We start from the raw sequence: 13,916 nt of genomic DNA, 5'->3' as shown, positions 1-13,916 counted from the left end.
CTTCTTTAAGTGTGGGACAGAAGTGCATATGTGTTCTCATCCAATTTGATTGAGTCTTTCTCGTACGTCAAAGTTATCACCAAGTGTTCATAAGAATTTGACAAAGAACACAATAATATTATTGATTTGTCCTCATCGTCAACCTTCACGTCAAGTTTCTGCAAGTCATTGATCATTTGATTAAAATTGTTGAGATGTTGTTGCAAATGAGCACATTCCTCAATCTCCAGGCCAGAGAGTCTCTGTTTCAAATACAACTTATTTGTTAGAGACTTGGACATAAACTAATTCTCTAATGTCTCTGATATCTCTGTTGGTGACGTTACATCCATAACATGATACATCACCTTATCTGATAGACAGTGCTGTATAGTTCCTACAGCCTTCTCCTTCAACTCTTCCCAATCTAGTTGATCCAAACCATTTGGTTTATTCTCACACAGCGCCTTTGATAGACCTTGTTGAGCCAACACATCCTTAACTCTCCTTTGCCACAATCCGAAATTACATGTTCCATCGAACTTCCCCACCTCGAATTTGGCACTTGGGTTAAGAGTCATCTGATATCAATTGTTGGGAACAAGCGAGCAATCAAATGGTAAAAGAGTATAGAGAAAAGAGAATAACACAAGAGGTTTAGTAACGAGGTTCGGCCAATTGTGGCATCCCAAGAGCGTTGAGAGGTTACCACTATGTGTTATTAGAGAGTAAAGATTTGTGTTTTGACTATTTTTCTCCATGTTACATTAGGTTTACATGACATAAATATTAGCTTTCTACCTCAACCCATTTACATTAGCTCAAACTCATAACTTGTATTATTATTATCTAGAAATATGAGTCATTGCACAAAAATCATAATAATTTCGACAATTCATAATATAAAATTAATACATCAATTGACACTATTAAATTTTTATTTGAATAAGGAACATAAGATGTGACTATGTGAGTGTTCAGACCTTTATTCTCATTCTTCTTGTAAATTTTTCCCATAAAAATGAAAGAAATGAGCAAAACAAAGAACTACAAATAATGGAAAAAAAATATTGGTGACTAAATTTATTTTATATTAGATAGTTATATTTAGTATGTTCCCAACTACTTACATTCCTAACCAATATGCTTTCAGCCTTTTTGTAAAGTTGCTTAAACAATATACAAACTTATAAAGCTAATAGGAATGACCAATCGAATTAAGTTTACATAGTTAATTAAATGATTTTTACGGAATATGTTATTGAATATTCGTCAATTTGTTAATGGTTTTAAGAACACATCCATTGCAATTTGATATATTCAAAAAAGTTAATGATTAAATGTCCTATTGAAACTTCAACTTAAAATTAGACTCAATTATTTATGAGTCCAGTCCAAGCTTTACTATAAGAGCTCCTATATATGTATTATTACAGTTATAAATATATTATTTTTTTAAAATAAATTAAACTGAAAATCCTTGAACATTGTTTCTTATGAAATCTTATTTTCAGATTTCTTGTTAAAATATATAGCAGTCATAACGGCGAAATTATGAATTATTTATCTAATGATATGAGTATGTATTATATCTCGTTTCTATTTTTTTAATTTCATCTACAGCATAAAGATGTTTGTTAATGTTATGTGTTAATAAAAAAGTTAGACAGAAAATTGAAAATGGAAATAAATCAAACTTTAAATGGGTTAAATAACCAAGCTCAGGTCTTATATTTTTTTTAAAAGTGAAGCTAATATATTTAGTTTAAATTATTTGAATAAATCAATCAAACTTGAATTTCACTTTTTTCACAAAGTCAAGTTTGATCGTTTAATTTAGTGTTCGACTCGTTTACACTCTCACCAATGAGTGTCCAAGATATTGACTATCTAAAGATAAAACTTTGTATAAAAATAGTGCATTTAAATAAGTAAGAGTTTAAAACTGTAAATCACACTAGAATATTTCTTTGTTTTTGTCTTTAACATATGTGATTAAAACACTTGTTAACAATATGATTAATTAAAAGGTAGTATATACTGATGATAATAAATATTGAATCAACAGCCGCCATAACACACTGCGATGACGATAGATTTGAATAATTTGCATAAATTATTAAATTTAATACAAAACATAGAAATAAATTTATTAATATTTATCTGTCTGACTAGAAAATCAACATAATATTAATGATTGTTTTAGTTTTTACAACTCTAACCATCATTAATATTTCTGCTTAACTAATAAAATATATAATAAGCCAATAGGTTCACATTAAGTACAACTCCTCTTCAAGTTGTTAAAAATTATAGTTGTTGGAGATTTTTTTACCAATGTATCACAATCTTTATTTAGTATTGGAGTGAATCCACAATAGTACTAAAGATTATGTACAAATGAGGAAAGATCATTAAAGTGGCCACGTTGGTTGATAATAGTTCTTTTTACACATCGGATACAAATGGAACCCCAAAACATCGTATTTATAGAATTATAAACGATCTATGAAGACATTAATTATAATCATCTATATCTTTGTAACAATATAAAAATATAGAAAGAAGATTATAACATAAATTTGAAGATTCGAGCATATCTTGGGCCTAGCATAAATGCAAGGATGTGATAGGGGACAGATTTTTAGATGGTGGTAATGGTAGGCATCAGACTTAGGCATATATAGCGATTGAGAGGGACATACTATGAAATATTCCAGAAGACTAATAATCGTACAGTAGAGTACAGCCTATGTAATTAATCTTATTATATATTTTGCATGCTTAAATAATGGTCTGGAAATGTTTTTTCATTGATATTTATCAAGATCTTGGTATATTTTATTGTGTTCGATTCCAATTTCCCTTCGAAAAGATTTGACGATGAAAAAAGGCCAATGAGAGTGAGAATGAGGAAGCACCGAGGAAATGGGAGACTCCACTAGCAAACAATTGTTGGCTGTGTCCATCGCGTGTTGCCCAAATATCACGCTACATCTACTACTAAAATATTATTTTTACATTGATCCTCTAATAAAATAAAGTATTTATTTAGTCTTCCTCATTTTTAATGTTAATTAAAGTTGTACCAGACTACGATGGTATGGGAAGAATGAAGAGTCACAAGTGAGACATCACGTCTTGAACCAAAACCTCAAAGCATTAGTTCCATGAACTTTTCCTTTTTATAAACTTTTTCATTCCTCCCCGCATATCCAATGTGGGAGTTCACACTTGAATAAATCCAACAGTTAATATCATCATTCACTCTTATGTCATAATGGTGTTAAACAGGGAGAATATAAAATCTTGTTGGCAATTTCATGTCTATCATTGAAAGGGGACTCATTTATCATATCATAAAGTGTATTGTTTTTTGTGATTGGTTGAAAAACATATTTAAATTAAGAAATCTATGATAAAAGTTTAATAATAAATTTTTTTCTCTTTCCTCTTTTCTAATCAAATCTTCTTTTATTCCCTCATTTATCTTTATCCTCCCTAATCAATCATTTGTTATCTTAAGTGAGAAAATGCAAATTTTGATGGTGGAAAAGGAATCTATGATAAATTCAGCATATTCCAATCTAAATTTAATTGATATTATAAAATAATATAATATGAAATTGACAAATATTAGAAAGATAAAAAATTAAATTGACATTTTATTTTATTGGATGATCAAATTAAAATATAAAATAGTATAAAGGAGTAACAAATGCATTAGTTATGAGATTAAAGGATATGTTGTCTGGTTAATTCAATATAATACTTCTACTTTCTTAAAATTACTTTAATTATAAAACTAATAAATAAATATTTTTCTTAACCAAATTGAACTAGTATTATGAGACATCAAATTTATCCAATATTGAAATAAATAGACTAACTCAATCTTAAAAATTAGTTTATTGAGTAATAGTTGTTTAAGTCTTATAAGCATTGGTATGATCATATTCCCATATGATGTGAATTTATGTTAACATAACTTACGGATTGAACATATGTGGGTGATCCATTAAGAGGGTTAGACTCTAATAACATATTATAGTAATTAGACTTAACTCATCCCTAAAATTTAGTTCATATGATGAGGATGATTAAACTTTATAAACATTGATTTGACTATATTCTCATATAACGTGAGAATTATCTTAACATTCAATAAAAAGTTGTAAGATAGAACTTGATATGGCGATTGTTCAAACCTACTTTGCACATCTTTACACAATGATATGTTTAGAAAGAATCACTTTTGAAAGTATTATGAAAACATGTTTCTTGTGAATGTGTTGGGAAATCAATCATATGATTGTGTTAAAAGAACTTGCCCACAAATCTAAGAAAAAATTGGTTGAATATTCCAAATTTGAATAATTAGTAAAGAAATTTTAGGTTATAAAATATAAATAAATTAAAGAATATATAAGTAAATGGACATATAAGTCTAATTGAAAGGTTTCATTTGAATATCAATTGACAATAAGAAAATTAACTCAACATATATTTAATTCTCAACATGTTATTCTACAAGTCTATCAGAACACACGGTAAATTACCTATGACCTTCAACAAAAAGAATAGAAGGAACAATAATACTAGTTTGAAGTTTCGTTGTCGTTTTGAGTATAAAAATGTGTGGGAGTGTAAGGAAATTGGCTTGACACCATAATTATGTACTAGCAGTTATAAGAATTGGAAATTTATCATCCCACACATATTTTCCAATATCATATTTTACTTTATTTTATAGTCATCAATTATATTTGTTTTTAAAGAAAAAACTTTTAAACAAGGGTTATAAACAAAAATAAAAATGATGTGAAAAGTGACAGATAAATTAAATCCAATTAATTTTTGTGTGTGTGTTTCATTCTAGTAAAGATATTTTGTACTACACATCATAGTCATTTAGAAATTCTGACATCTACGTGAGACTTTCTGGATCTGCCACTAAAAATTGGAAGATGGAGGAGTGTACAATACATTCTGACATCTAAGTGAGAATTATTTCAAAGTATTAAATTTCGAAATTCAATCATAGTTTATTTGCCTCCAATCATTAGTTTCTGCTTTCTTTATATCCTTAACAATTATTGATTAATGCACATGGCAATGTTTGTCTACCTAAAGTTTAATCAGCTGGCATAATGCCTTTCCAACCACATCTACTATTTCTATCAAGACAAAAGCTAAGAAGAATACAATAGAAGGGGATACAAAAAGAAAAGCGCACAAATTATTTTGCGCACAAAATAGCTAAATTAATTTTCATAAGTTAAGGGATCATATAGTGGAACTAGTATTATTAGAAGCAATCCAAGTATAAGTTCACTCACTTGATAATAAGTGATTCGTCTTTCCTATTTTTGGTTTTTTGGCTAATCTACTCCTACTACTAATAATAATAATTAGAGTATAATATCTATAAATTATCACTATAAAGATTTATACATTTACTATATTATCCATCATTTATTTGTATTAATTATTGAAGAATCAACAATGATAGAAAAAGAATAGTAAACACTGGTCTGACAAGTATATAAAACTACCATTTGGATTTGAATTGGATAATTGCTCGGTTGAACAATATTATAGTTTTATCAATGCTTTATATAAGGTTTTATTTATAGTTTCCCAAAGTACTCATTGACTTCTATTCCTATCTTGATGCCATTATATAAGTGATATAACCAGCTGTACTAAAATCTTTGAAACCTTTACTTTTCAGCCTTATAATTTCAGATCTATTCACTCTACCGACCTGGATCTAATGTATCATAAGGAATTTGCTCTAAGATTGGACTCTAATACCTTTTTCTATTGAAAGTGGAACTTGATAACATACAAATGCACTGGTCTTGCTTGAGCTCAACTACATAAATATTAAAGTAATAGACTAGCTTATAGCCTAAAAATCAATAGACACATCAATTAGAAGAACAATGAAACTTGGTTAATATTAGTTAGGTGTCAAAGTGTGAAGATTAGACTACCACTATATCTATGAAATACTTGATCAAAGTAGGAAAAAACATGCAGCTCTGTTGCTATATACATGGTTATTTAATTCGTTACATAGTAACAGTACAATTCTCTGAAATTGCAAAATTCATGAATCCCTGTCGTCACCTTCTCAATTCTCTCCATTCCTTAGTTTAAAAGAGTGAAATTTAATTACATTTGATTTATTTTTTATGCCACATGGGTTAGAAGATCAACCCTTCTCTCCCTCTTTCACCATGTTCAATATTCCATGATATTTCCTCGTACTAGAAGATAAGTTATCTTATTCAATCATTAAAATCATGATGATTTTAGCGACCGAAAGAGATAACTTATCTCTTCATATGAACGAGAATTATTTATTATCTTACTTTCTATATAGGTATAGTTATTACATATACAGATTAAATCCAAAAATTCACAATTAAACCTTCTTCAATCTCAACTTCAAGAATCAAAAGAAAATGGAGTTTGTAATAGATCATAAGGTGCCCAAAGTGCATCCAAAGGACAAGGCCTATTAGCATCCAACCTCACCCATGGTTTACCTTTTCCACTCCAATGCAACAAACTCACAGGACCAGGGTGCAGATCCCTACATAGACCACGAAAATTATCACCTCCAAGACCATGTTGGTTCCACCTATGATCAACCGAAACAATGTTACCAGCAAACACAAGCAAAAATGGTGGCAATGACCCTAACTCATAAATTCTCATCCTTTTCTGAAGCTCCATCCATTCCTCTATTTTTGTAGTGTAATCCCCTGAACGCCATCGCACCAGATCAATCACCATCACCCCTGTGTTGAAGTAACAAGCTTCTCTGTTTGCAAATGTAAGTGACAAAGAAGGGTTGGACCAAAAAGTTGGTGTGAAATATGATGTGAAATTCGCGTTGCAATATTGAGGTGCTGCAAGAACTGTGTTTTCATCTTGGCCTAATTCAGTGGCTGCAAGTTTTGCAATATCATCGACTAAGATAAGATCTGAATCTAAGTACACTACTCTTTGAACACATAGTGGAATAAGATTTGCTAAGTAACTTCGAGCATAGTTTAGTGGACAATCTAGTGCAGAACGAATAGAAGTGGAAATAAGGCCTGAGACAATGGAATTATCGAAGTTGTAAACTTGGAATTTGAGATATGGGAATGATTTGGAAATGGTGTTGCTTAAGAGGGAAGTGTTTGAGGAACATATGAAGTGAAAGAAGATGTTTTCAGGGCATGAAGAGTGTTGAAGAACAGATAAAATTGCAGCCATTGAGCCTCTAATGTATGTTATGTCAAGGGTCATTGCAACATGGATGGTTTCATCGGAGCAGATATATTTGTCGTTGTTGTGGTTTTCATCTATGTCGGTGGTGATTGTGGGACAGGTTGGTGAGTTGTAGAATTGAGGGGCTTCTTTGAATTGATGAGGAATTGTGGAATTAGTAGTGTTTGAGTTTGAGGCTTTATTGTTGGTGTATGATAAACATGGAAGTAAAAAAAGGCAGAGGAATAGAAAGAATAAGAAGAGTAATGGTTTTGATTTTGGTATAGAGTTCATAGCATGTGTTGGTAGTAGAAGAAAGAAGGGTGTTTATTGAAATATTGCAATGGAAGATCGATGGCTTATAATTGTAGTATGAGTTTTCAAAAACGCGTTTTTGGGTTTGTAAAGATATAAAAAGAAAGAAAGGAAAAAGAAAAAAAAAAGAAAAAGAGAGAGATGTAGAGAGAGAGGTGTGAATGGGTTAGCCAGGTTGCAGAGTTGGGGAGAGGGCAAAGTCAAGAATATATATTATGTTGAAAGGAAAGTTGGTGGAGTTCACATTGGTCATGGTCACTTATCATGATGGTTTTGTTTTTGTAGCATTTTCAAAGTTTGAGGTATGGGATGGGGACCCTCACTTTCTTCCTAAGATTCTGAACTTCCTTCATTTCTATCATTTATACTTCTGCTTTGTATTTTGAATCATTGTATGGGCTATGCATTCTTAATTAATTCTGGATTAAACTGTGGATGGGAAAAAGAAAAACATTTATGGTACTTAAATGTGTGTTACAGAAGTATATTATGTAGCCCTCAAAGAGGGAATGTATCTGAATCAGTAACATGATAAAGTCAAACAGTTTCAAGGAATGTACATACTTTTTTTATTTTGAGAAAATATTGTATGTATTCATAAAGTTTTTTTTAAATATTAATATTCATGAAAAAAGTGGTATTGGTCTAATCATGTAAGACTCTAATAATACTTATTGGGAGGAACAGTCACACACTCTGAAAGTAAATTCCTTACCTAAAAGGGTGAGAAAATATCATAGGTATTACCAAAAAAAATATTTATATTCATTAATGTTAAAGTTTTTACTATTAAAGAAAAGTAATATATCATATTTATTGTAAAGAAAAGTAATGTATCATATTTTATATAATGTTAAAGTTTTTAGATTATTAATTAATGAAGAATAATATATCATATTTTATTTTCTATTGTAAAATATATCATCCTTATGGCAAAATTTGAAATTTATTAAAAATTTAAATATATCATTTATTTAACTATCAACACAAACTATTAGTATCATCAGGTATCTAAATAAAAATATCTTCTTATGGTACTTTTACATGCATTTAAATTTTGGGATTAAACTTGTGACATTATACTTGTACATGCAGAGAGTCTTGGAATTGAACTTTCAAGACTATGCACTTTTTACCTTCTGAATATTATCTTTGCGATTTACTGCTAGTTCATTCTTGTAACGAATTATTTTGTAGTAAACATTGTTTATGAAATTCTCCCACAAATAAATTATAGATTAGGAGTGTCCTTCCAAATTAAGAGAACACTTGGCCTTCCTAGCTACTTGGATTGTAAATTTAGAATGGCATAGATTACTTTATGCTAAAGTAACATTGACACAGAACCAGTAAAGAGCATCCCTGAAGGTAAACCATAAACATATTTGCTCTCTATCTTGCACAGCTAGCTACCTTTGTTCTTAAGGCACAATTAATGTTGTTCATGGTTCATGGTCATAGCATTTGATTTTTCTTTTTCTTATTTATTTTTTTGTGATGGTGGAACTATCATGCTTTCATCCGAAAACTATGTATGAACAACTGAATCTTCCATTGAGGACCATTAGCATTTCTAGTGAAAGAATCAATTAAAATTAAGAGAAATGGCTTTTCTTGTTTGGACATGGCACTAACTTTATTAATATTTGAGCCAGACAATACATAAGGGTGTCAAACCTCTTGGTACCACGCTTTAATGGCAATTGTATATTCATTGCTTCAAACTTGAAACCTCTTGAATGAAGTTAAAATAGTTCTATCTCAATAATTGTTCGGTCCATGTATCCGACGTTGTAAGATGTGATTTATGTCATATGATATAAGGACTCTCTATTGAATGATTATTACATTCATAATTATATCTTACAAAAACGGGTTGGTGACAAATCACAGTGCAGATTATACATGCACACATTCGTACGGTAGACAAATATCTATATATTTTTTCAATCTGATATTCAAGAATGTACAATTAAAAGTAAATTAATCCCACTGGTTAGAAGGTCATATAGTCAATCATCTTACCTTGTATTATACTATTATTTATTATTTATTATGCTTACTTGCTCTGCTGTCAATGTCAACAGTTATTTCTTTTGCTTGTAGATTCAACCACATTCAGCAATATCACATATAATGGCCAATAGAAAACATATGGACCTGGTCTTGAGTGTTTATTTATTATTAATATGAAAATGAGAATCAACCCTAAACATCATTAAAATCTTCTTACCCTTAAATTATCCCCCAACAACTAAGAATCGCTTAATATATACAAGTAATAAGACATGAGATCCATCAACTAGTAGTTCTTGAAGTACATAAACTGTGCTAAAAGACAGGTGGCTAGCATAATAATAAGTTAAGAAAATATTGATATGGAGCAAAAGAAATTCCCACTTGTTTCCAAGGTTGCTAAACTTCTATATAGAGTACACACATTATTAATGTAAAATTCCATTCCAGTAATAAAATGGGTAAACACATCTGTGTATAGTCATCACCAATGCATTCAAACCTGCATCTAAAAAGTGAACTAATTATAAGCATAACCTTGATGAAATACACATTTAAATGATTTCTGATGTACTATTAGCACAACAACATGCTTATAAACAAGGGAGAGGATTCACTTACTCGAAGAGTAAGTATTTTAAACTTACTTTACATCTTAGTCATCAATTCTAAGAAAATCCAATTATTTGAATTGGTAAGTAAATCTAAGCCATCATATTTCCCTAGAATTGATGACTATGATGGAAAGTAAATTTGGAGTAAGTGGATCCTCACTCTATAAACAAAGCATAAAAAGTACAAACCCTTATAGGAGACTCCCTAGTAGAGTGTGAGAATAGTATATATATACAACCTTACTCCACATGTGAAAAACTAGTTACAGGAAGTCAATCCTTATAGGAGACTCCCACCCAATAGAGTGTGAGAATAGTATATATATACAACCTTACTCCACATGTGAAAATCTAGTTACAGGAAGTCAACCCTCGACTTCAGATCACAAGTTAGCAAACCTTATGTATATAACAAAGAATACATAAAAAAAAATCCACAATCAATAACTTTCCAGGTTTATACTTAGTATAATAGCCATCAAACTAACATCTATGCTCCAACACGAATTCACTCTATTCTACGGAGGTCGAGCACGAGTTGAGATCGAGCATGGGATAGCTCTTGAAGATCGTAAAGTCGTGTGTTGCCACAAGTAGAATGGCAATTTTAGCTATCATGTCAAAATCATAATAAAATAAAAATGAACATGGATATTAAGCAAGCCAAGTCTCATAAACTAATCACAAAGAGAACCACAAGAGTAATGACTTAGTATAATATGAACAATTTCCTTAGTAACACAAACACAGGAAAAACAGCAGTTGGTTCAGCTAGCAATCTGAACGCTATCCAACCTATTGCCAAATCAAAGCAAGTACGACAAAAAAAATAACAATCATTAGCAGCCTCTTCAGATAGTAATCTTGCTGGCCTTGTACTCTTTGGGGAGGATATCTATGAAAATGGCCAACACCATGAAATGAATTCGAAAACCCATATGGAAAACCAGTTGCTCCTCCATACATGGCAGTGATAGCACTATCATGAAACCCCTGCAACGGAAAGTTAATTAAGGATGGAAGAAAACCACCAATTGCTGCAGCCAATGTGAAATTCCCAAATCTTGCAGTTGCCATCGGTGCAAACCCTCCCAACCCGCCTGTGAATCCAAAGCCAGGTTGAGGAAAAGCATTAGGCTCAGGTGGAGGAGCTGTTTCGGGCCTCTGACCAGCAGGACGATGCGGGATATTAACACCCGGAATAGATTTTGATCTCGGGTCAGTTGATGTCTTTCCTCTCCCATATAAGGGAACCAACTTTTCCTCCTCGACGAGGGCCTTGCACACTGGGCATTCTCGTGACTTTGAATGGAAGTGAAGCCATCTGTAAAGACAAGGCCAGCAGAAGAGATGACCACATAAAGTGACTATAGGGTCTTGTGCTAAGTCAAAGCAAATGTTGCATTCGAAATTGCCGGCATCACTGTTAATATTGTTGCTGGAGTGTGAAGGGCTTGGGGGTGACCTGCTTGTTGATTCCCCAAACCCACTTGCCATCTGTAGAACTCCAACCATTAGATGTCCATACAAGAAATATCTAATCAATTACATAGGACAATCCTAGTAGACAAAAATGTATTATGGAACAAAACATTCAAAGATTTAAGGTATCATGTGATCTGACCCAAACATATATGTTTATACATGCGCATGTGTGATATTGCTGAACCAGAGTTCTATTGTTTCAAACAAGCAACATATATTATCAAACAATCTAATTTTTAAATAAACACGGGATTTTCATTTGCGGTTGCCATCAGCCACAATAATTTGGTTTTTGTAGTCTTAGCAACCATGTTGCAGCTACAATTGCACCAACATTCAGCTGCATTATCTCGCAATTGCATAATTATGATTAGCACAACTGCAATTTCAAACCCTGAGCCCACAGTAAATGTTGAAAGTCTTCTCCCAAACCTCCTCAGTGAGGGGATTAAAGGAATTTGTCATTTTGCAAATAACAAATTAATCACGTTGGAGAGAAGACACAGAACATGAAGCTACATATAATTGGACGGGGTATAAAAAATAAAAAATCTTAGGACAAAAACAACAACCTCAATTTCGTGAAAATCTAACAAAACCCAATGTGATAAGTTAATAATAAAACAATGGACAAAAAACCCAGACAAATTGAAATACCACAACCCCGTATCAGATTTCGTCATAATGTAATTATTTACATAGCGATTCTTAAATTAAATAGCAACCTTTTAATAATAAAAAATGCAAATTTCTGCAGAGAGAATAACAGGGTTTACAAATTCAGTCCATTAAACAAAATTTAATACAATCCAAAACCACGAAACAAAGAAATCAGGCGTAGAAGACAAAAAGAACAGATTAAGAAAAGAGAAGCAAGAGGGAGAAAAAGAAGATACGAACCGGTAGATCCTCTTGAAGTTGAAACTCAAACGAGATTGTGTGAGGGTATATTTTTATTTTTGGTTTTTACATGAAAATGAAAATTAAATAAATAGTGCAAACTGCACAGACAAAGACAAAATGAAGGGAAACAAGAAATGTGTGACTACTATGTTTAGTGCGTGATCCTTCTTGGATTAACACAAGCACAATGTTTCGGGAAAAATAAAGTGGGCGTTTAATTTTGGAGGAACCACTTTTGTGAAATATTTCATTGTACCCATTCATTGTATCATTCACTTTTTTTTTATATATATTTAAGAGTTGGTGATCATAAATAAGAATGCTATATGATACAATGACAAAATAAAAATATTTTACATTGTTAATGTATACATCTTTTTTTTCTTTGTAAAAATAAAATTCAAAAGTAATGAGTAAATATGAGTCAAAATGATTCATGCTACTAGTCATAAAAGGTGCTAATAAAATAAATTTTGACTTATATTCTATATTTTTATGACAATATTTTATAACACACAAAAAATTTGAATGGCAAAATTGAGTATTTGCTATTATTTTTGTAATTATTTGTTTTTATCAACTAGTAGTAATAGTATATTGATTGATACTTTGTATTTATCGATTCACATTCTTATTTTTTTTATACGTATCATTTTTGTGTTACGTTTTTTAAAGAAAAATAATTTAATATAATAAATGTTACATAAAAACTCAATAGAGACCAAAGATGTAAGAAGATTAATCAAATATAAAATTAAAGAAGAAAAGATAAAAATAAGAAAATGTGTGAAGAATAATGATGTATTGTGAAAAAGAATAAAAGTAATATTTGGAAGTTTATGATTATTATCATTGGAGGAGATACAAAAGGGTAATTTTGGAATGTAAAAAATTATATCATAGTAGTTATTTGTAGTTTTGGTTTTATATATAGTATAGAAGTATAGATGTTCCATCAATTAATTGATGTAATTTACTTTCAGCTTCATGTAAAGAGTTTAAGTAATATTGAAACAATTTAAATATATGGATCCTTATTATTTATCCAAAAATAAATCATATATTATAATTGGTTAAAAAATATATTTAAATTAAAAAATTAATAATCAAGTATATTTTTGATGTATTTGGGAGAGTATATACAATGCATTAGTTTCATAGTTGATCATTTATATTTTGGAACATATGGTGTATATAATATTTCTACTATTGAATTCTTAACCAATGTTTTATTTTCATGTTACTAATGCCGTGTGTATAAGTTGATGGAGTTATTCATCGAGAAAATAAATTGATGGAGTTTTCTCGAGTGATTCCCCCAACAACAACACCAAT

At 30.6% G+C, this 13,916-nt stretch overlaps 2 protein-coding genes across 2 annotated transcripts; both read right to left on the bottom strand.

Moving 5' to 3' along the window:
- On the bottom strand, positions 5,917–7,729 carry LOC109358338 (probable galacturonosyltransferase-like 1). The gene has a single exon (XM_019602507.1). The coding sequence runs from the start codon at positions 7,540–7,542 to the stop codon at positions 6,436–6,438; it is 1,107 nt and encodes a 368-aa protein (XP_019458052.1). The 5' UTR covers positions 7,543–7,729; the 3' UTR covers positions 5,917–6,435.
- LOC109358340 (E3 ubiquitin-protein ligase RNF185-like) lies at positions 10,825–12,803 on the bottom strand. The gene is made up of 2 exons (XM_019602508.1): positions 12,579–12,803; positions 10,825–11,690 (listed from the first exon to the last, which is right to left on the bottom strand). The coding sequence occupies exon 2, from the start codon at positions 11,688–11,690 to the stop codon at positions 10,989–10,991; it is 702 nt and encodes a 233-aa protein (XP_019458053.1). The 5' UTR covers positions 12,579–12,803; the 3' UTR covers positions 10,825–10,988.

The sequence above is a fragment of the Lupinus angustifolius genome, chromosome LG10 (genome assembly GCF_001865875.1).
Source record: "Lupinus angustifolius cultivar Tanjil chromosome LG10, LupAngTanjil_v1.0, whole genome shotgun sequence".
NCBI classification, from domain to species: Eukaryota; Viridiplantae; Streptophyta; class Magnoliopsida; order Fabales; family Fabaceae; genus Lupinus; species Lupinus angustifolius.
This window is presented reverse-complemented; position numbering and strand designations above follow the sequence as displayed.